Below are 21,749 nucleotides of genomic sequence, written 5' to 3' on the forward strand. Positions count from 1 at the left end.
GGGCAAAGATTTTTTGGCATGTCAAAAGGAGGGGCTAAGGTTTTTTGGCACGTCAAAAGGTAGTCTCCACAGCAGCCAGTTTGGTTCCGCTCCCTCCACACAAACAGTCTGCCAATGGTCACGAACTGGTCCTTTTTGATTCGCTAACGGTTTTCTGCCGGCGTCATCCAGCTTGACGTCAAACAAAGCTTTCAATTGGTCGATCGGCTAGAGCGGCTACTTTATTATTCATGAGCAAGTTTGACCCGCCATCTCGCCAGCTAGACTGAGGTCAATCAAGTTCCCGTATGTACAGCTCTACGGCTACTTACGTGTAGCTAATCAGAAACGGCGTTATAAGTGGCCATTGGCAGACTGTTTGTGTGGAGGGAGCGTAACCAAACTGGCTGCGGAGGAGACTAGTCAAAAGGGACATGTTCAAGGGGAGGAAGCAATTTTTGGCAGACCATTTTGAGACACACCATAATTATTGCACAGTCCCTTATCATCAACTTTGGATATTTAATTATTTTATTTATTTTCCACCGACTAACCCGGGTGAAAAATCAATGAAATAACTAAATGTCCAACGCTAACGTTGGCGCCTCCGTCAGTTTTAGTGAACGTTTTCATCAGCATTTCCTGTCCTGATCTTGGCGCAATAATTGTTATCGCCCAACACTATTGGTGAACCGTGACATGTGGCGCCCATGGCCAATGGTGCAGGTTCACGTTTGTTGATGTTGTGTTTAACAACAATGATGCCGATACCTTTACCTCTGACCTGATGCATCGAAATATATTTTGGTAAGCTTGAAAATGAAATGCCCGGAATGGTCACGATGACCAACTGGTGCATGTGCGATATGAGTATGACTATTATGACTATGCTATATATATATGGTCGAATCCAACCAAAAGTGTCCACGGGCCAAAAATAAAAGTCCGAAATAAAAATGTCTCCACAATTTTTTCCTTTTGTCCATTGATTGATGACATATTAGCCTTATAGGAACCAAAAGTGCCATTACTAATCTTGAAAAATAAATCCAGGACGTGTGATAGTAAATGTGATATCAAAACCCAATGTTACCTACGAATACCACTAGGATGCTTTCACTATCGCAATACTAATCAACCTAAAACAAATGGAATATTCCCATTAACGCTTTTTTCGTGTAATGTAGACCACAGGGTGTCAGGAAAATGCTAGCTCAACCAGAAAATAGTTGTTTTTATTTTTATAACGCGATCAATATGATCTTAGTCAATTTATGCTAGTTTATTTTTGAAAATGAAGTTTAGGTCAGTTTCTGTATTTTATTTATCAAATGAGTATGAATCAATTTACACATTGTATAAGAACGAGTAGGATATATGTTTTCAAGAATATTAGGAATTATACGCATACACCTAACGCTTTATACAATGAAAAGGTGAAGAAACCCGGTATTAAGTGAGGTAACATGGGCGATTTAACAATATCTATATTGAGTTTAGAGGTTTAAATTTTGCTATTATGGTAATGAATTAATAAAATGGTAGTTTTAGATCTCTTTCAGATGGTACGTCCAAATGAATAAATGCTATTACCTTAGATCAAACATTTTTTGATGCTTTTAGCAAGATTTTGACCACTTCATTTTGATATACAAGTAGTTTATCAGCAATTTTACAGAATAAATAATTGTTGAATGAATCCGTATATGGGTAATAATAGTGTCCTGGGGTACCGCTTAAAGTTTTTGACAATTAATTTCCATTGGTAGGGACACTTCATTACACATGTCATGAATTATGCTGTATTCGTAAGTAACATTTCAGTATTTGTAGGTAAGAATTAGACTTTTGGTGGATATCGCAATCAAAACTTCATTTTATAAAGCACTTTGAATGTATTATTTTTTTATGTATGTTTATTGATACTTTAGACCCTATCATGTATTAATAATGTCGGTTCACAGCGGTTGAAAGAGGATTGAAGTAAGAAACAAAGGCACTAAAGTGACTTTAATTTGCTTAATTGCACACAAATCGCTTAAAACCGTTATTGCAGACTTGTGAAGTCCATCTTGGAGTCAGTTACGTCTTGTGGCCTTTCGTTTGAGGGCAACTACAATTAGCTTTATACCAGGGTCCATCAATGTGTTGTCTAGATCATGAGACAATGAGAACAGTCGTTTTTCCATGGTATTCAGAGGTAACCTTAGCAAAACGTCAAAAGTTACCTTCGAATAAATCAATTTGGACACCAATTACTCAGAAACCAGAAGGTCGGTAAACATTTAAAATGAAGCACACATGACAGTTGACAAATCCAAGTATTTATCCCTTCTAATCTTCTTTGAATCTGATTTTTCTTTCAAATGAGCAGACCGTCGTCTATTTCAGTACATATTTTTCAACAATTAAGCCGTATTCAGTTTTGCATGGTGGGCATGTATGTGAATTCGCAACTTTCATTGACATATGATTTGATAGCGAACATACAGGCCTTCGTTATGTACCAATATGGGCATTGGCATGAATGGCGGTGTTTCACAATACTGTCATGGTGTCAAATTGTATTCGTAGGTAACATTCGGTTACCGTACTGAAATTTACCTACTGAATACTTGCTTTTATTGTTGACATCTCAGAAATATTTAAACGCAGGCTATTGAAACTTGGTAGAAATAAAGAGTGTATTACCCTGCACCTATTGCTTAACTATTGTTTACTATTCTCTCACTTTGTGGAAATGGCACAGCCTTTAACATGTATTCGGAGGTAAGGCATATTTTTTACCAAACCTACCTTTGTGGCATTTAGAATTTCTGGCAGCTAAACACAATAATAAAGATGTCCGAAGTCAATGCATTTCAGTATTGGACATATCAAAGCTTGTATCAATTATCCAAATATTAGTAATAACCAATTTTTAAAGATATATCTAGTGCTATGAAAAATTGTATTAGTAGGTAATGTAAAAAAATACCACTCAAAAAATTATCACAAAAAATTCATAATTATGTACAAATATGTGAAAAATTGAACAGGCAATCTTTGAATACACACCTTTCAGGAAATCAATTTAGATTCAATCCAATGACTTCTTTTCACAACTGATTTAGATGTTTTTAAAAATACTGTAAGAAATATTTTGAAAAAATTGGTAAAAATAGCATGTTTTGGAGTCTCTGTGTCTAAATTTTTCACAGAAGGGGTCTTATTATATATGGCGCAAGCGTATAATCAAGGCTTAATAAACACAATACAAAAAACGAATGCCAATTGATTAAAACTTTTAAGTTATGGCCCTGAACATGCCGTGTACACTTTTCATTGGATTCGACCATATATATATATATGTCTTCATGTTAAATGGACATTTGCTTTATGAAATAGACACAGCTATATCTGTGGTGCGCCTGTATTAAAGGCGGAAAATCCTACCAACCAACCAACCAACCAACCTATAGCCCGAGGTACTCACAGTCACACCACCGTCACTACCATTTCCACCATGCTGGCTCTGAGCAACGCAAACATTTAGAATAGAATCTACTCAAATGTCTCCAAATGAGGGACACGGTTGAGTGACTCCAACGCAAGTAATTGCTATACTTGGTACTTCAGTCAAGTATCTGAAGTGGATGATGACATTGGACAACAGTTTATGAGTGGATTGAAGGAGATGAGTATACAAAGAGTGCTGGGTGTGCAGTCACCTATGAAAATAAAATCAACTAGAAACCACAGTTGTGTTTGACCAAACACGAATATCTATGCCCGTGACCACACCAAACCCCTTCCCCTATTCACAAACGAAAACTTGATGAGCACCATGTGAAACCCCTTGTTTTAAACTTTCATTTGATATACATGTAATGCTCATAACACTAGACTGGCCCACACTCTCTCTAATACCCTACCAAGCCTTCACTCTCATTTATACCCCACCAGACCATCACTCTCTCTAAAACACCACCAGACTGGACCACACTCTCTCTGATACCCTACCAGACCCTCACACTCTCTTATACTCCACCAGAAACTCACTCGCTCTAAAACACCACCAGGCTGACCCATACTCTCTCTAATACCCCACCAAGCCTTCACTCTCTCTCTTATACTCCACTATACACTCACTCTCTCTAAAACACCACCAGACTGGCCCACACTCTCTCTTATACCCTACCAAGCCTTCACTCTTTCTTATACCCCATCAGACCATCAATCTCTCTAAAACACCACCAGACTGGACCACACTCTCTCTAATACCCCACCAGACCTCACTCTCTCTTATACTCCACCAGACCATCACTCTCTCTAAAACACCACCAGACTGGACCACACTCTCTCTAATACCCCACCAGACCCTCACTCTCTCTTATACTCCACCAGACACTCACTCGCTCTAAAACACCACCAGGCTAACCCATACTCTCTCTAATACCCCACCAAGCCTTAACTCTCTCTTATACTCCACTATACACGCACTCTCTCTAAAACACCACCAGACTGGCCCACACTCTCTCTTATACCTTACCAAGCCTTCACTCTCTCTTATACCCCATTAGACACTCACTCACTCTAAAACACCACCAGACTGGTCCACATTCTCTCTAATACACTACTAAGCCTTCACTCTCTCTTATACCCCATCAGACCCTCACTCTCTCTTAAACACCACCAGACTTGACCAGACTCTCTCTTATACCCCACCCCTTTACCAACCACACCCGTTGTCCCATCATGACAACCTATTGAGGTGGTCCAAGGAACCAAAATCAAAATGCCTACATATTCCCTTTTAAGGGAGTTTTTGTCAAGTGATCAGTTTCCTTGACGTACGATTCAGGCCGTTATCATTGCAAATACAGGTAGCTAACACCCGGGGGGGCCACTGGTCATTGACAAGGGGGTATCATGCGTGGCCATGGAGTTTCAAAAAGCACCCTAAACAAGTATGTGCAACGACTGAAAATACACCCCTAAATAAGTATAACAAGTGTAATATCCTACCCTAAACAAGTATTGACGTTTTTTTACCCCTTAACAAGTAAAACATATATTTTCGACACCCTAAGCAAGTAATAGGCCTCACTATACTTGAAGCTCCATTTTCATTGATTTCTTTAATAGTAGGCCTAACTCAGAATGGCTCTGCTACCAGGGCAGAATATGAGCTATTTTAAAATTACAAAATAAACGTTACATTATTTTAAGCTGATTTATAGTATCAGAGAGCCTATGAAAAGAAAATTTACAAAACTCTAACTAAGAAAAAACAACACGAAGAAAAAAAAATAGAGAAAAAGAAGTCAAGAAATTATATCATTTTTGTAGGCCCTATTAAAGTTTCGACAATTTATTCTCCATCCTCCAAATACTGATTATTATAGACCTACAAATCATGTTTCAAAGTGAGACAAAAATCATAAAATAGTGGTCAGATTTTTTTTTTTTTATGACCTAGGCCTTATTGCGAAAAGATGAAAAGTGCATAATATTAATAATTTATTTTAAAAGCTTAAAATGACAACAATTAAGGCCTACTTCTGGAAGGAATCGGATGAATAATAGTGGTATTATTTCATAAGTTGAATAAAGTATTAGGATGAAAATAAGTCGGTAAATAGCGACTGAGATGCATGGTGCTCAATCAGTTCAGCCAAGACTTGCAGGATTCGTGTATGACTGCAGAATTTGATACCAATCCAAAAACGTATTTTAATTCTGCACCATATCCATCTTACCTTTTAATATTCATTTGATGTTTTCACAATTTATTCAAAAGTTTAAAATTTGTTTTTAAATAAAATCAAGATCACTTATTGTGACAAAATTCTGACAAAAATATGATGCTTTTGACGATAATAACATGCATGTTTTTATTTATTTATTTTGTGGATAGGTCACAGGTCAACTCAATCAATCCTCTACCGTAGATATTTGTGGTTAAATAATTGTATACAACATGAAAATTAGCTTGAAAATCTTTATTTTTATCCATAATACAAGATAGAAAATTCAAATAATAGTAAAAATATTTTTAAATGAAATGAGAAACTTTGGACTTTATAAAGGAAAATTGAAACTCTTAAAATCAGAGTGTACACGTGCTGTGCATGTACAATGTACTGCATGTGTACATCACCATTGAATGTTGTACATAGGGTTGTGCATGTAGCATTGAATGGGTTAATGGAAAAATATTAACAGGCCAGCTGGGCGAAGTCGGCAATCTTTATGGACTATTAAAACAGAGAACTACACAGTCAAGTCTAGGGATAAACATGAAGGACATGAAACTTATGAAGGACTGGTGTCTGGACGGACCCTAAATACGTAAATCTGTTGTGAAAAAGATACCCTTTTTCTCTAATTTCCATGTTTTTGACACCCTATTCACGATACGTACGTACAGTGCCTGATCGTGAAAAAAGACCCTTTTTACGTGATTTTTTGGCCACGCATGATACCCCCTTGTCAATGACCAGTGGCCCCCCCGGGAGCTAACAAAATGCGGCCTATTGCGCTACACTGTTAATAGTTCGTACCTAATTTGCAGTTTAAAGCCTTTGAACTTTGACCTCTGGGGTTGCGGCTACCACAGAATACATCTAGGGTTATGGGCCATCATTGTACCAAGTATGAACCCTGAGGGCGCTGTAGTTCTTGAGCTGGAGATGTTTGAAATTTTACACATATTGCTCCCAGTAGCCCATGACCTTTGACCTCTGGGGTCGATGTTACTGCAGAAAATATCTAAGGGTCATGGGTCATCATTGTACCAAGCATGAACCCTGAGGGCGCTATAGTTCTTGAGCTAAAGTGGTTTTAAAAATTTACACATATTGCTCCCTGTAGCCTGTGACCTTTGACCTCTGGGGTCGAGGCTACCATAAGTTACTTCTAGGCGTCACGGGCCATCATTATACCAAGTATGAACCCCGAGGGCGCTATAGTTCTTGAGCTAGAGATGCTTCAAATTTTACATATATTGCCCCCTGTAGCCTATGACCTTTGACCTCTGGGGTCGGCGGTACCCTAGGATGTTTCTAGGGGTCATGGGTAGACTAAATCCTCCAGCCTCGAATATACGCACGGCCGTTACACTGTGCTGTATACGAGGACTGAACACCAAACGTGTTCTGAGCGTGGAGGACTTTTGAGCTCATTAATAAAACGCGTGCGACTTCGCGCGCTTCGCGTCGCATGGCGCATTGCCATTTAAGGAAATTTCCGCGGGTAAATTATCTTCCGACTCGCCCGTGAATAAAACAACTGTTTTTAAAGGAATTTTAATGAATTTTAAACTTGTTCTTTTTGATAATTGCTTTCTTTCCTGCGATTTATATTCCCTGGCCTATCAGTATTATATTAGTATAAATACTGTTTAGTTTTAAATAAGCCTATTGCTTCAGTTACTGTTATATTTTCCTTTCACCATTCTGATTCTGTTTAATACTCTGACTTCTTCAATTTTCACTCGGCCATTATGTCGGTCCGGTTTTAATTGGGCATATTTTTGCTTTGTTTTCTTTAAACTTAGGCCCACGTTCAATTTTGTGGTTCATCATGTAACAAATTTCATGCTAATTAAACAGCCCAAACTAACCTGGCCGAAGCCGCCGATAATGAAAACAAATAAAGTGCTTGTGTGTCGCCCGAAGGCTCCATTGTTTTTTGTGTTTTTGTTGTTCCCGGATGTTGTTGTTGTGAACTTGTTGTTTTTTAATTACTTCAAAATGGATGGTAGGCTTGTTTCTTATATTTGCAGTTACAGTGAACAATATTTATAACACAGTCCACGCTTATATGCCGCGCCGTAGAGAATGTACAGCCGAGTTTTAAGGTGCACCCACAGTAAAATAGAAAGTCAACTGAATGAAATGTTTTAAATTCCGGTCGCATAATTTTTGTTGCGTGGTGATGCGACTTGTAATATTTTATTGTATTTCATTCATGTATACAAATTTAATACCGGTACCTGTCAAGACCATGTCAAAATCAGGTCAAAATCAGAAAAATGCTTAGCCTTCTTTAACAGTAGATTTTAGAGTTTGAAAAAAAAAAAAAATCATTTGAGTTTGTTTTTATTAAAATGAAAAGAAATTAGAAATATTTGTATTCCTAGGTACATGTACATCATTTGTACATGGTCGTTAGGCCTATTTATCGGGTAATTCGGGTTATTTAGGGGGCTGTCATTTTCTTTGAAAGGGGTGGGTCATGAATATACTGGAGGGTGTCATAGCATTTTTGACCAAAAATAGGGGGGTTATAATTTTTTACACCAAAATTAGGGGTTAATCGCGTTATAGAATTATTTTAATAATTCTATAATTATTATTATAATTATTATTTTAATAATTCCTTAAAAGGGCTGGTGACCCAAAACTTTCGCGAGATGCGCGCGCAATCTTTTAACATAAGATCAAAATGTAAGCACAATCTATAGTTATATGATTCAAAATTTTTTAGCGCTCACAAGACCTTTTTACACTTACAGTCAAAATTTTAACGCGCTCCACACACTTTCTTCGCAGATTTAAGTTTTTGCGCCGCGTGCCTTGTGGGGGATGTCATTTTCTTCGCAGGGGTGGGGTCATGAATATGTCGGTGACCGAGTCAATTTTTTACGACCCCCTATCGCGAGCTAAATTTTTACAACCCCTATCGCGGGTCAAAATTTTATGACCCCCTTCCGCCTATACAGACTGAAGACAAATTATTCATGGCGGAAGTAAGGCGCGGAGCGCGTACCCAAATTTTAGAGCGGAGGCGAGAAACACATTAAAAATTTTGATCGTAAGTGTAAAGAAGGAACGCGGAGCGCGCAAAAATCTTGCATTGTATAACAAAAGATTGCGCACACATTTTGGTTTTGAAGCTAAGGAATGTAAAAGCTTGCTAAAAATGTTGAGTCACCAGCCCTTAATAATTCTATAGCCCCCCAATTTTGGTTGTTAAAAAATGTTTGGTCTCAAAATTCTATGACCCCCCCAGTATATTCATGACCCCCCTTCTGAAGAAAATGACAGCCCCCTTAGTTCCAGTGATGAATAATTTGTAGTCAGTCTGTGTAGGCGGAAGGGGGGGCGGGCATAAATATTTTCGACCTGAGATAGGGGGTTGTAAAAATTCAGCCCGCGATAGGGGGGTCATGAAAAAATTTACTCCGGTCACCTATATAATTCATGAGTCATGACCCACCCCCTTCCGTAGAAAATGACAGCCCCCTAAGGGGGGTCATGAATATACTGGAAGGGGGGTCATAAGTTAGACCAAATATAGGGGGTTATAATTTGTTAACATAGGGGGTTATAGAATTATTGAAGGTTGGTGACTAAAAATGTTTGCGCGCTCCGCATGCATGCTTTTATGGGGGGTCATAAAATTTTTTGCCCGCAATAGGGGGTCATAAAAAATTTACATATTCATGGCCCCCCCTGTCAAGAAAATTACATCCCCTTATTCCATTTAGCTATCACTGCTATTAAGACAAACAGCAGGGCGTGTCTGGCATTTTGATAGGTTAAATTAAATTTTGATATTAAATTTCCATAAATAGTTGACTTTCTTTCCATGAAAATAATGGAAAAAATGTCATGGATGCAGCTCATGCTAGCATACTAACGCTCGGGGGGCGGGGTGAATATGCTAGGACTTTTAGTATACTACAGTCATGACTTGCTAGTATATTTTAGGCCAACAGGGGCTAACGTAGGGCAGGGCCTAATTATAGTCCAAACCTCATACGGGAGAGGAGAGGACATCATGTTCAACTATAGGCCACAATTGAATTGTTGTCATGTTTTTGCTTACCGTTTTTCTTTTGTAGGCCTGCAGCTTCTGACATGATGACACATTGTATACTCATGCGGTACATGCCATTGGCGGCATTGGTGCTTCTTCAGTCTGATCTCGGTCCATGTCACAGTCAGAATACACAGTCAATAATAATGATGACATGGCCATGGTATAAAGTTGGTAACACTGTCAACATCAGCGTAAAACTCCAGTCAGTGCCAGTACCATATGTCCATGAGTATACCTCATGACTTTGGACATGTTGGAAGTTGGAACTAGCTTACTAGCATGCAACAATCCCGGCAAAAATCATGACATCAGGCACAGTCTAACAGATAAATTATAAAAGCAAATCAACTGATTTCTCCAGGTTAGCCTCGGGCCTAGGCCTCGCTGTGCTACGGCTATCCGCTAAATGTTTTGTTGGTACCGGTACACCATTCTGCATGAATTATGGCAAAATGATGGTGAGTCTTGCATGGAAGTCAGAGTTTTGATCATTACAGCATTGCAGTGACACGATATTTTCAAGTAGCAGTATTCTATTCTCTTACCAAGTCAGATGCTATAGGCCTGTCTACAACTAGACAAGTACAATCAATCATTCAATGTGATGCCATGTATGCCATGACATATGCTTCATGGCCTAGTTGGTCAGAAGTAACACGGTTTGCATGTACATGCACATGGTCATGGTGCATTGAATTGTCCGTTTTTGCACGGCAACTTGAGATGCAGACAGAAAGACACAGTCACTGCCGCAAGAATGAACTTGTTTAGAGTTGATTAAAATTGTCGTCACTCAGCTGGGCTCAGACAGTACGTGAAAAAACAACATCATCACCATGACATGTATAAATAAAACATTTAAAAGTATAGCATAAGCATAGTGTACACACATGCACATTTGCGGTTGCACACACATGACACAGTCACAGCAGCACTCCCGCAATCCCGGCCGGCAATACTACACAGATTCTTCCAAATCAGATTATGTACAACTCTTTCTTCACTTCCAGTTTAGTCCAAGCGATGTTTGAACACTTGCCGCTCATTATACCTTGTTTATTATTCCACAAATCGGTATATCATGTCAAAAAATCATTAAAATGTGTCTTCCACACGGCGCCGTGGTTGAATTTCGCATCGGTGTTTAAAATTCGATTTAAATGGCGCTGATTTGAGTGATCTCTGGCTATATTCCATATATGGACGGTATAAGTCCATATATGGATAATAGGCGCGCTGATATTTCATTGTACCAATTAGAGTTGCGTTTTGCGCGACCCTGTATATACAGGGTCGCGCATGAAAAAGTCCTCCATAAAAAATGCACGGATCGTTCTCAGGCCTCGAACGAGCCGCCGCCATGTTTGTCCGCCATTTTGCGAGTGAGAGGCCAGGGACTCAGGCTAGGGTCATGGGCCATCATTATACCAAGTATGGGCCCCGAGGCTACTTTAGTTCTTGAGCTAGAGGAGTGCAAAGGACTGGTCTTAAGAAGGAGGAGAAGGAGGACTAGAAACCACAGTTGTGTTTGACCAAACACGAATATCTATGCCCGTGATGACCACACCTAAACCCCTTCCCCTATTCACAAACAAAAACTTGGTGAGCACCATGTGAAACCCCTTGTTTTAAACTTTCATTTGATATACATGTAGGCCTAATGCTCATAACACTAGACTGGCCCACACTCTCTCTAATACCCTACCAAGCCCTCACTCTCATTTATACCCCACCAGACCCTCACTCTCTCTAAAACACTACAGACTGGACCACACTCTCTCTGATACCCCACCAGACCCTCACTCTCTCTTATACTCCACCAGAAACTCACTGGCTCTAAAACACCACCAGGCTGACCCATACTCTTTCTAATACCCCACCAAGCCTTCACTCTCACTTATACTCCACTATACACTCACTCTCTCTAAAACACCACCAGACTGGCCCACACTCTCTCCTATACCCTACCAAGCCTGCACTCTCTTATATCCCATCAGACCATCAATCTCTCTAAAACACCACCAGACTGGACCACACTCTCTCTAATACCCCACCAGACCCTCACTCTCTCTTTACTCCACCAGACCATCACTCTCTCTCAAACACCACCAGACTGGACCACACACTCTCTAATACCCCACCAGACCCTCACTCTCTCTTATACTCCACCAGACACTCACTCGCTCTAAAACACCACCAGGCTGACCCATACTCTCTCTAATACCCCACCAAGCCTTAACTCTCTCTTATACTCCACTAGACACGCACTCTCTATAAAACACCACCAGACTGGCCCACACTCTCTCTTATACCCTACCAAGCCTTCACTCTCTCTTATACCCCATTAGACCATCACTCTCTCTAAAACACCACCAGACTTGACCACATCCTCTCTTATACCCCAGACCCTCACTCTCTCTTATACTCAACCAGACACTCACGCTCTAAAACACCACCAGACTGGCCCACACTCTCTCTAATACACTACTAAGCCTTCACTCTCTCTTATACCCCATCAGACCCTCACTCTCTCTTAAACACCACCAGACTTGACCACACTCTCTCTTATACCCCACCCCTTAACCAACCACACTCCTTGTCCCATCATGACAACCTATTGAGGTGGTCCAAAGAACCAAAATCAAAATGCCTACACATTCCCTTTTAAGGGAGATTTTGTCAAGTGATCAGTTTCCTTGACGTACGATTCAGGCCGTTATCATTGCAAATACAGGTAGCTAACAAAATGCGGCCTATTGCGCTACACTGTGTTAATAGTTCGTACCTAATTTACAGTTTAAAGCCTTTGAACTTTGACCTCTGGGGTTGCGGCTACCACAGAATACATCTAGGGTTATGGGCCATCATTGTACCAAGTATGAACCCTGAGGGCGCTGTAGTTCTTGAGCTGGAGATGCTTGAAATTTTATACATATTGCTCCCTGTAGCCCATGACCTTTGACCTCTGGGGTCGATGTTACTGCAGAAAATATTTAAGGGTCATGGGTCATCATGGGTCATCATTGTGCCAAGCATGAACCCTGAGGGCGCTATAGTTCTTGAGCTAAAGCAGTTTTAAAAATTTACACATATTGCTCCCTGTAGCCTGTGACCTTTGACCTCTGGGGTCGTGGCTACCATAAGTTACTTCTAGGGGCCATGGGCCATCATTATACTAAGTATGAACCCTGAGGGCGCTGTAGTTCTTGAGCTAGAGCTGTTTGAAATTTTACACATATTGCCCGCTGTAGCCCATGACCTTTGACCTCTGGGGTCGGGGGTACCATAGGATGATGCTAGGGGTCATGGGCCATCAGTATACCAAATATGGGCCCTGAGGCTACTATGGTTCTTGAGATAGAGGAGTGCAAAAAAGTGGTCTTGAGAAGAAGAAGGAGGAGAAGGAGACGGAGAAGACTAAACACAACAAATACAATATCTATGCCACCGTTCCTCGGGCATAGATAACTAGAAACCACAGTTGTGTTTGACCAAACACGAATATCTATGCCCGTGACCCCACCCCTTAACCAAGCACCCCCTTGTCCCATCATGAAAACCTTTTGAAGTGGTCCAAGGAACCAAAATCAAAATGCCTACGCATTCCCTTTTAAGGGAATTTTTGTCAAGTGATCAATTTGTTTGACGTACGATTCGGGCCGTTATTATTGCAAACACAGGTTGCTAACAAAATGCTACCTATTGGGCTACACTGTGTTAATAGCTTGTACCTAGTTTGCTTTTTAAAGCCTTTGAACTTTGACCTCTGGGGTTGTGGCTACCACAGAATACATCTAGGGTCATGGGCCATCATTGTACCAAGTATGAACCCTGAGGGCGCTGTAGTTCTTAAGCTAGAGCTGTTTGAAATTTACCACATATTGCTCCCTGTAGCCCATGACCTTTGACCTCTAGGGTCGATGTTAATGCAGGAAATATCTAAGGGTCATGGGCCATCATTGTACCAAGCATGAACCCTGAGGGTGCTATAGTTCTTGAGCTAAAGCAGTTTTAAAAATTTACACATATTGCCCTCTGTAGCCTGTGACCTTTGACCTCTGGGGTCGAGGCTACAATAAGTTACTTCTAATGGTCATGGGCCATCATTATACCAAGTATGAACCCTGAGGGCGCTTATAGTTCTAGAGCTAGAGCTGTTTGGAATTTTACACATATTACCCCCTGTATCCCATGACCTTTGACCTCTGGGGTCGAGGGTACCCTAGGATGTTTTTAGGGGTCATGGGCCATCATTGTACCAAGTATGGGCTCCAAGACTACTTTAGTTCTTGAGCTAGAGTAGTGCAAAGAACTGGTCTTGAGAAGGAGGAGGAGAAGAAGAAGAAGTCGAAGACTAAACACAACAAATACAATATCTATGCCACGCTCCACGGGCATAGATAAGAAGTCAAGACTAAACACAACAAATACAATATCTATGCCACCGTTCCACGGGCATAGATAATAAACCCTATAGTCTAAAAGTTTGCGTTGAGGAAAGCCAACATGCGTCTCCGTACCAAGGTCTGAGACTCCTGAGCATATCTTCTTCTTCCTATACGTGCATACCTCAAAATGAGTATTGTCGCAGCCGCGCACAGGCTTAACGTGTACAGTTTTTTTACCTATGCACGATCCTGGTATCAGAACCGGGGATGGTCCCCTTCTCTTTTCGAATAGCTCTGACACTTAACGTGCACAGGGTTTGTCAGTTTGACTCTTCCTGTACACGGGACCAACGGCTTTACGTGACTTCCGAATCACGGATGAAACACATACACTACCTATATCTCACATCTGTTTTGTCCCGTAATAAACATTTTAGGCTGCGTCTTAAATGCAGCGCCTCTAGCGGTGACCTGTTTTCAATTAATATCGTAGCGGCTCTGTCATTGGTTACTAGCAAATAAAGCTATAGCCTCAATTCTATACAAACCACGCATTAGGGGCACACTTAGAAACTTGCTTGATAAAACTACGAAATTCTTTTGATATGGTAATCTACAGAAGATCTTATCTGATAACACATAGGCCTATCCAGGATTCTACTACACGATGTTAAATTTTATAAGACGGATTCAATTATTATTATTCTTCACTTAAAGAAAAAGAAAATTATCTGAATTAAAATTCTGCCGGGTTCGAACCCTCAACCTCCGGTTTCACCGTCGCGCGCTTATACTACTGTGCTATCCGTCGTTCTGTCGGAAATGATTTTGTTCATTATACTTATTAGCTCTTATTGATTACAGAATTTTAAAAGCGCATGCACCGTAATGCTATTACCGCATTTGTCTCTTTATAGGGCCTACTGAATCTCCAATCAATAATGAACCTTGCCTCTTAGTACTATGCAGTTCCTTTCGGAAGTGGCAAATGCATTGTAATCACGGGGGGAAGGGCACTTAACACAAATGACCATACGGGTATGCTGCCCCGAAAGACCCTCCTTTTAGGATTTCGCAGTCTCGAAAGACCTTCCATATTTTACCAAAATAGCCTGCTCCGAAAGACCCTTGATTTTGATAAAGTTAGCTCTAAAAGACCTCAAAATTGCTCATTCCTCATATTTCTGGGACTTTCAACCAAAAAGCCAAGAAAGACCCTTGATTTTGACTGTTCGCAACTCCAAAAGTCCCCATTTTACTTGTTCCAGCCCGGTTCGCAATTATTAAATTCAGCAACATGGCATTTTTTAGTATTTCCGAAGCTACAACTAGGCCTATCGTTAATCAAAACGATTTTTCCACACATAGTGACCCAAAAACAGTTCCTTTTGGTTTTAATAGGTAAAGATCATTCATGGCTACTATTAGGCCTATGCATCAAAATATTTTGACATGCCAAAAATATTCCCCCTTATACCATTTGAATTTAGGCCTATCCTGACATGTTTCTACATCACATTTTAGGTCGCAATATCGAAACGGTGCAAATAGTACCTATACCTGTGCCAATATTTGTTCCCCCTTGTCCCGCCAAAAAGGCTCGCCCTATAATTTAACACCCTGGGATAAGTATTGCATCACATCACCCCTCCCCTGCACCTCATCCCGGTGCGGCACTGGTCTTTGGGTGACAGATCGAATGGAACAATAGGGTGTCTTCGGTATGTGCTCGTAAAAAATATAGGGTCTTTGGGTGACAGGGATGCTGAAAAGGGGGGGGTCTTAACAGCCCTACATACTAGTACGCCACCTCCAAAGTGGGAGTGGTCCCCCCCGGAATTAGTCTGACTAAACTTCTTTGATTGCATATTGATGCAACGAACGCCCGGCCGTGACCCAAGTTATGTAATCAATTCGATGTCGAATAAAAAAAATACAACACTACATGTCTTGTATAAACCTATATAAGGGACGCACCATTAGATACCAAGGTGGGGGGGCTGGATAGTTTTTGAAAAAAATTGTCACGCCGCTACCATCTGATCAAAAAAATTGCTTCACCTCAGACCCCCCAAAAAAATTGCTCCACCTCGGACCAGAAAAAGATTTGGTGGCAAGGGTGCTCCATTTTTCATCAGATATATTTATTTTAGCTTCAAACTGGCAAGTATTTTGTTCGCATTTGTTTGTGAAAAGTTATTCTGTGAGCGAAAATTCACCCACCCCAAAGTCAAAAAGACTTCAAAAAGAAATCTATGCCACGTGACGATGGGAGCCATATGTGGGGATGGATCCGAGTATGGTTTTGGTGCGATATCCTCACATGAATCTATTATTTTGAAGAAAATAATCCTTTGAAAAATTCATGAGAAAAAACATGCTAAAACTCACCATTTGAACCAGAAGCGCATTAACCAGCGGAGGCAGAGTGCTCCCTGAAAAGAGTGCCCGCGATATCAAAAAAATGAAAGAAATCGGAATGCATAGGAAAAGAAAGGGGGCAAGGAGTCTGTTTCCCACCAAAATTACCCCGATCATGCACCAACCAAAAGGAATGTAAAATACCAAATTTTTGCACGCGCATTGTCTCAATAAAAACGTTTTGGCCCAGTTTTTGGAAGCCCTACAGTCTCGCTAAAAAAAATCGGTATATGTACATATCCCATCAATAATACCGGTTCAAATTGATGATTATTTTTGTCTTTTCCCAAAAAACCTTTATTTTTCACCTCTGACCACGTAAAGCTGACTACGCCCTGATATGATATGAACTCATTTTAACATAAGAAGAACGTTGTATACGCTAAATTTAGGCGCTACAAAATGTAAAACTATATTTGCTTTATCGAGGTGCTAAAAATTGCTTCACCGAGGTAGGCCTACTAAGAAAATCGTCACGACCTAGCCCCCCCCCCCAACCTTGATATCAAATGGTGCGCCCCTAATGCATTGAAAAAATAAAATTATAGACTGAAACAAGTCTCTCTTCGCTTTTTGAAAAGATTTAATGTGAAATGTTTGCAAAACTGCCACATAAAACTTGACTATTTGAAAATAAGCCCGCTAAGAATAACATATGTTTACTAAACACCTTGAAATAAAATATATAGTAAGAAGGAATCCGAAGAACAACTTTCTTGCCCTGTTTGTATCCCATTTGTATGAACATAAATAAAGCAACTTTAATACATACTAGCTGCCTGCACCCATGTATGCATGCATGCAGGGACCGTCTTCAAAATAAATGATATCAAGTTGGCAAGTGAATATTTTTGGTGATTGTTTTGTATTGAACCATGATCTTTTTGACATAAACATTATGAAAACTCCTCAAAGAAATATGAAATGTCCCACATATATCTTTACTTTAAAGTCGAAGCTGCAAGATAGCCTGAATAAAATTTTAATTTGCCTGCCAAAAATGTGATATTTTTGAACTTTTTCTTGACCACTTTCATGGAAACGAAAAAGTACAACAAACCTCGGTAAAACTGACGATTTACAAGGAATTTAAAGTCTTAAAAGAAAATCTATCCGTGTTATCTTGCACACAAAATAGTTCTTGTCTCAAAAATCCAAAAGAAGAGTGCGTTTTATCTGCACTTTTTATAATAAAGCTTCGGGACTTTTGGTCTCTAATTTCATACCACGACAAAAGAAGTACAGTATATACATCTGACACAAAGCATACATCCTTTTGGCCTGATATGGAAACGTAATCAGAAGGTAGCTATTGTATTCTAACAATAAGATCGGGGTCAAATAGCTTACAAAAGGCTCCTCCAATTCATAGTGATCTACAATCAGTCGCCAAGCCGCGAATTATCGATTTGCAATCAATCACATAGGCCTATAGAGCACTTTCCTTAAGTAACAAAAGGTTCTACGCGGTTATAATCATGAATGACCACTAACTATAGATTGAAGGCAATTAGACGTAAATCGTTTATACCGATAGATGGCGATGTTTAAAGAGCGAAAAGATTAATCCTATAGAGCGTATTACAGGGAAAAACCTGTGATCTGCACGTGATAAGCAGTGTATGGGGGCGAGAAGAAATTCTTCAATTAAATTCTGAAATTAAACTGAAGACTGAATTGAAGGATTCCTGACCATATAGGAACCTTTTGGGAGGGAAGAGAATTTTCACCTAAGGCAAACCCAAGGCTCGAACCCTCGTCGATCGTATCTCCCTGCCCGCAGCGCAACGCCTTAACCACTCGGCCATCTCGCCCTAGCCCTCTGGTCCAGGGTACACATAAAATACCACCTTTTCTCATAAATACCACTTCCTACCATTCCTCACGTGAAGATGAGACTTAAACAAAACATATTTGGTGCATGTTCGTAAATTTTGAGCACATTTATTGAGGATGTAAAAGACCAGACTTGTGTAGACTCGCTTGCCAGTCCTATATACGCCGTACCGGAAACGGGACACTTCACACCCTTTCAATTTCGGTCCAGCATTCGCCGTACCTATGTACATGTATATTAAGGACTGGCTTACAATGTACGCCATTTTGGATGTCACTGGGAAATTAGAAACTTGAAAAAAAATCTTAAAATTTCATCAATGTATATAAAAGTGGTATGGTAGCAACCTTATTGTGCTTGCTAATTTTAGACTCGGTTGAAACAAAATTAAGGATCGAATGCATTTTCGTGTCCAAAAAGGCAAAATTATCGTCAAAGTTCTGCTGAAATCGGCACCCTTGCGAAGGGTTCAGAATTGAATCGAACGAAAATATCCGATCTTTGCGATCAAAAACACAAAATTACAACTTTAAACATACTATTGGCAAAAGACATTATTACTAAACAATATAGAATAGAAAATTTGACATCATTTTCTCAAAATATTGAAGAAATTTGCTCACTAGACATCGAAAAAGTACGCAATCCAATTCCCGCTCAAACGCAGGGAAACTGAAAGTGCATAATCCCCACTAGACTTGTGACTGTTATCGTTGCCGTGTTTTGAATTCTTCCTATAAATAGATGCCGTCAGTGTGACGTCATAACAGCAACGTGAGTTCACGGTGCCCCGTTTTTACGTACGTAGGGCATTCATGGCCCTAGTGAGGAAGGAACAGGGCCATGATGTTTCGGGCTAGAGTATGACATGAACATGATGAACAACAGTGGAATGTATGGTCTCACAAGACAACACATGCACATGATGCATGGCTGGATTTACCTTTTTAGGGGCCCTGGGCCAGGCCAAAATTTGGAGGCCCCAAACCTACCGTGAGGAATGCGTGGGGCCAAGTTTTGATTTAGATATAAGATCGACGGCGGGAGCATTGAAACAAGCATAGATTTTAACTGGACATTTGCACACTACCTAAGCGTGCATGTAAAAAATGTCAATTTTAGACTATTTTAGCCCAAATTGAAGCTGAATTTTGCTATATATGCGTTACAGGCCAGTGCACGCGAAGCGCAGAAAATTTTGCAATTTTGGCCCAAAACATGGTGTTTTTCGGCTAAAATGGAAGATGCACAGGGCAATTTTGGGGCCCTGGGCCTGGGCCCATCTGGCCCAATAGTAAATCCGGCCCTGAACACATGCTCATTGACATTGTCATCATGGTCATTCACTCATTGTGGTACTAGTTTATTGGTGAATAGGGACAGTGTAGTTTTTTCCTGTAGTCCTGTCTTGCCCGTAGCCAGGATATTGTTGAGGAGTGGATTTTTCAAATGCAGACCTTTACAAGAGAAATCTTCATTCAGGCCAAAAGTAGACCTTTATAAGGGGGGTTACAATTGATTTTAGTAGAGCCTAGATCAATGTGACAGAAAGTTAATGATTTTGGGTAATTTATCTGAAATGTTTACATTTTTGGCCCAATTTTGCTACAGACCTTTTGTCGATTTATGGGGGTGCGTGGCACCTTGCACCCGGTCCCTGCACCCCTTGGCTACGGCCCTGAATAATTTTGATCAGAATGAAAGACTTACCTTCTTGGTTAACTGGTTTAATTTGGGATGCAACTTACACAATTCTCCCTTGTTCCAGTGATTACCATAAAGCCTCTGTGAACACAATAACCTGTTCTAATTTTTCCTTTCATTTTGAATTTGTTTTGAGCAAAATTGTAACATTCCATTTTTCATTTTGCTAACATTGCAGATTCGATTACAGCTCTTCTAAATGTGTTCAAAAATGGCTACCAATACTGCAAGTCGAGTCAGTGATGGTCTTAATGACACATTTGTGAAAGAGGTGATTCAAGAAGGAAGTGGACTACACAAACCTAACGAAGGAGCTACATGCAAGGTGCTCATCACTCCGGCATCTCCTCTTCCGGATGCTGAAGGCATCATTGGATACCCCATCAACACGGAGTGTGAAATATGTTTAGGAACTGGCACAGGGAGTTGGTCATTTGCTTTTGATAGCTGCATAGAATCCATGAGGTTAGGAGAACAATGTAGATTGACATTTGATGCAAAAATTATCACTTCCCCTGATGGAACCGAATGGGTGTGTATTGTTTACTTGATCGGATTCTCACGAAGCAAAGATATCTCGGAAATGACATCAGAGGAAAAACTCATCAGAGTTAGCATGTTAAAGGATTTGGGAACAAAATGTTTTAAAGAAGACAGGATAGAACAAGCCGAGTTGTTCTATTTACGAGGCTTGAAGTATGTGATTACAATAGGCGAACAAAAAGATAATAGACAAAAACTCTTGTTATCACTTAACATAGCAGCGTGTCAGCTTAAACAGAAACACTATGATGGTGTTATCATTCATTGTACCAAAGCTTTGAATATTGACAGTAATAGTACAAAGGCGTTGTTTCGTCGTGGTCAAGCCTTTGTGGAGCTTCAGGATTACGAGCTAGCTCAGTCGGATTTTGATAAATGTCTTCAGTTGGAACCAAACAATAAAGCTGTGCAAAATCAAGTGATATTGTTATCTGCCAAAAGGAAGAAGTTGGATGCGCACTATGCCCATACGATGAGTAAAATGTTTGGAAAATCCACTGCTGAAAAACATTGATATTTAAAAAGCAACTAGTCTTACTGTCTAACTTGAAAGTCTATCTATATGGTAAGATAATATATGTGTGACTGCCAGCTGTCACACTACATTCCTGGGTGAAGTTGAAAGGGAAAAAGGAGAACTGATATGGTTCATTAAACATACCAGAAAACGAAAGAATTCTTCTTTGAAATATTGATTTTTGAACACCAAGTGAGGGAGCAATCCTGGCAACTGGCAAGTTATATCATTTTAAAGCTTCTGATCCAGAGATTATGAATCTGGCCCCGGGGGCACTCAACTTTGAAGTGACGGTATGTGCCTGTCAATAGGCCCCCTCTTTGAAGTCGACTATACCCGATGACCCCTTTTTTTAAAAGTCATACCCGATGACCCCCTTTTTAAAATGACCCCCCTTTTTTGGTTGCGGCTACCCAATGACCCCCCTTTTTCTAGATTTTCTAGAATAGCATCATCAATATGCAACAAAATAATGCCGAAACTTTCAAATTTTGCTCCGAAACTTTCAAAATTTTGCTCCATTTTTTCAAAATTTTCCACCCGCTGACCC

At 40.1% G+C, this 21,749-nt stretch overlaps 1 protein-coding gene across 1 annotated transcript; it reads left to right on the plus strand.

The window, feature by feature from the left end:
* The first annotated feature begins 673 nt into the window (after positions 1–673).
* On the plus strand, positions 674–21,458 carry LOC140138463 (peptidyl-prolyl cis-trans isomerase FKBP4-like). The gene is made up of 2 exons (XM_072160351.1): positions 674–786; positions 20,318–21,458. Exon 2 carries the CDS (start codon positions 20,339–20,341, stop codon positions 21,194–21,196), a length of 858 nt encoding a protein of 285 aa, XP_072016452.1. The 5' UTR covers positions 674–786; positions 20,318–20,338; the 3' UTR covers positions 21,197–21,458.
* The last annotated feature ends 291 nt before the right edge of the window (positions 21,459–21,749 follow it).

The sequence above is a fragment of the Amphiura filiformis genome, chromosome 17 (assembly GCF_039555335.1).
Source record: "Amphiura filiformis chromosome 17, Afil_fr2py, whole genome shotgun sequence".
In the NCBI taxonomy this organism is placed as follows: Eukaryota; Metazoa; Echinodermata; class Ophiuroidea; order Amphilepidida; family Amphiuridae; genus Amphiura; species Amphiura filiformis.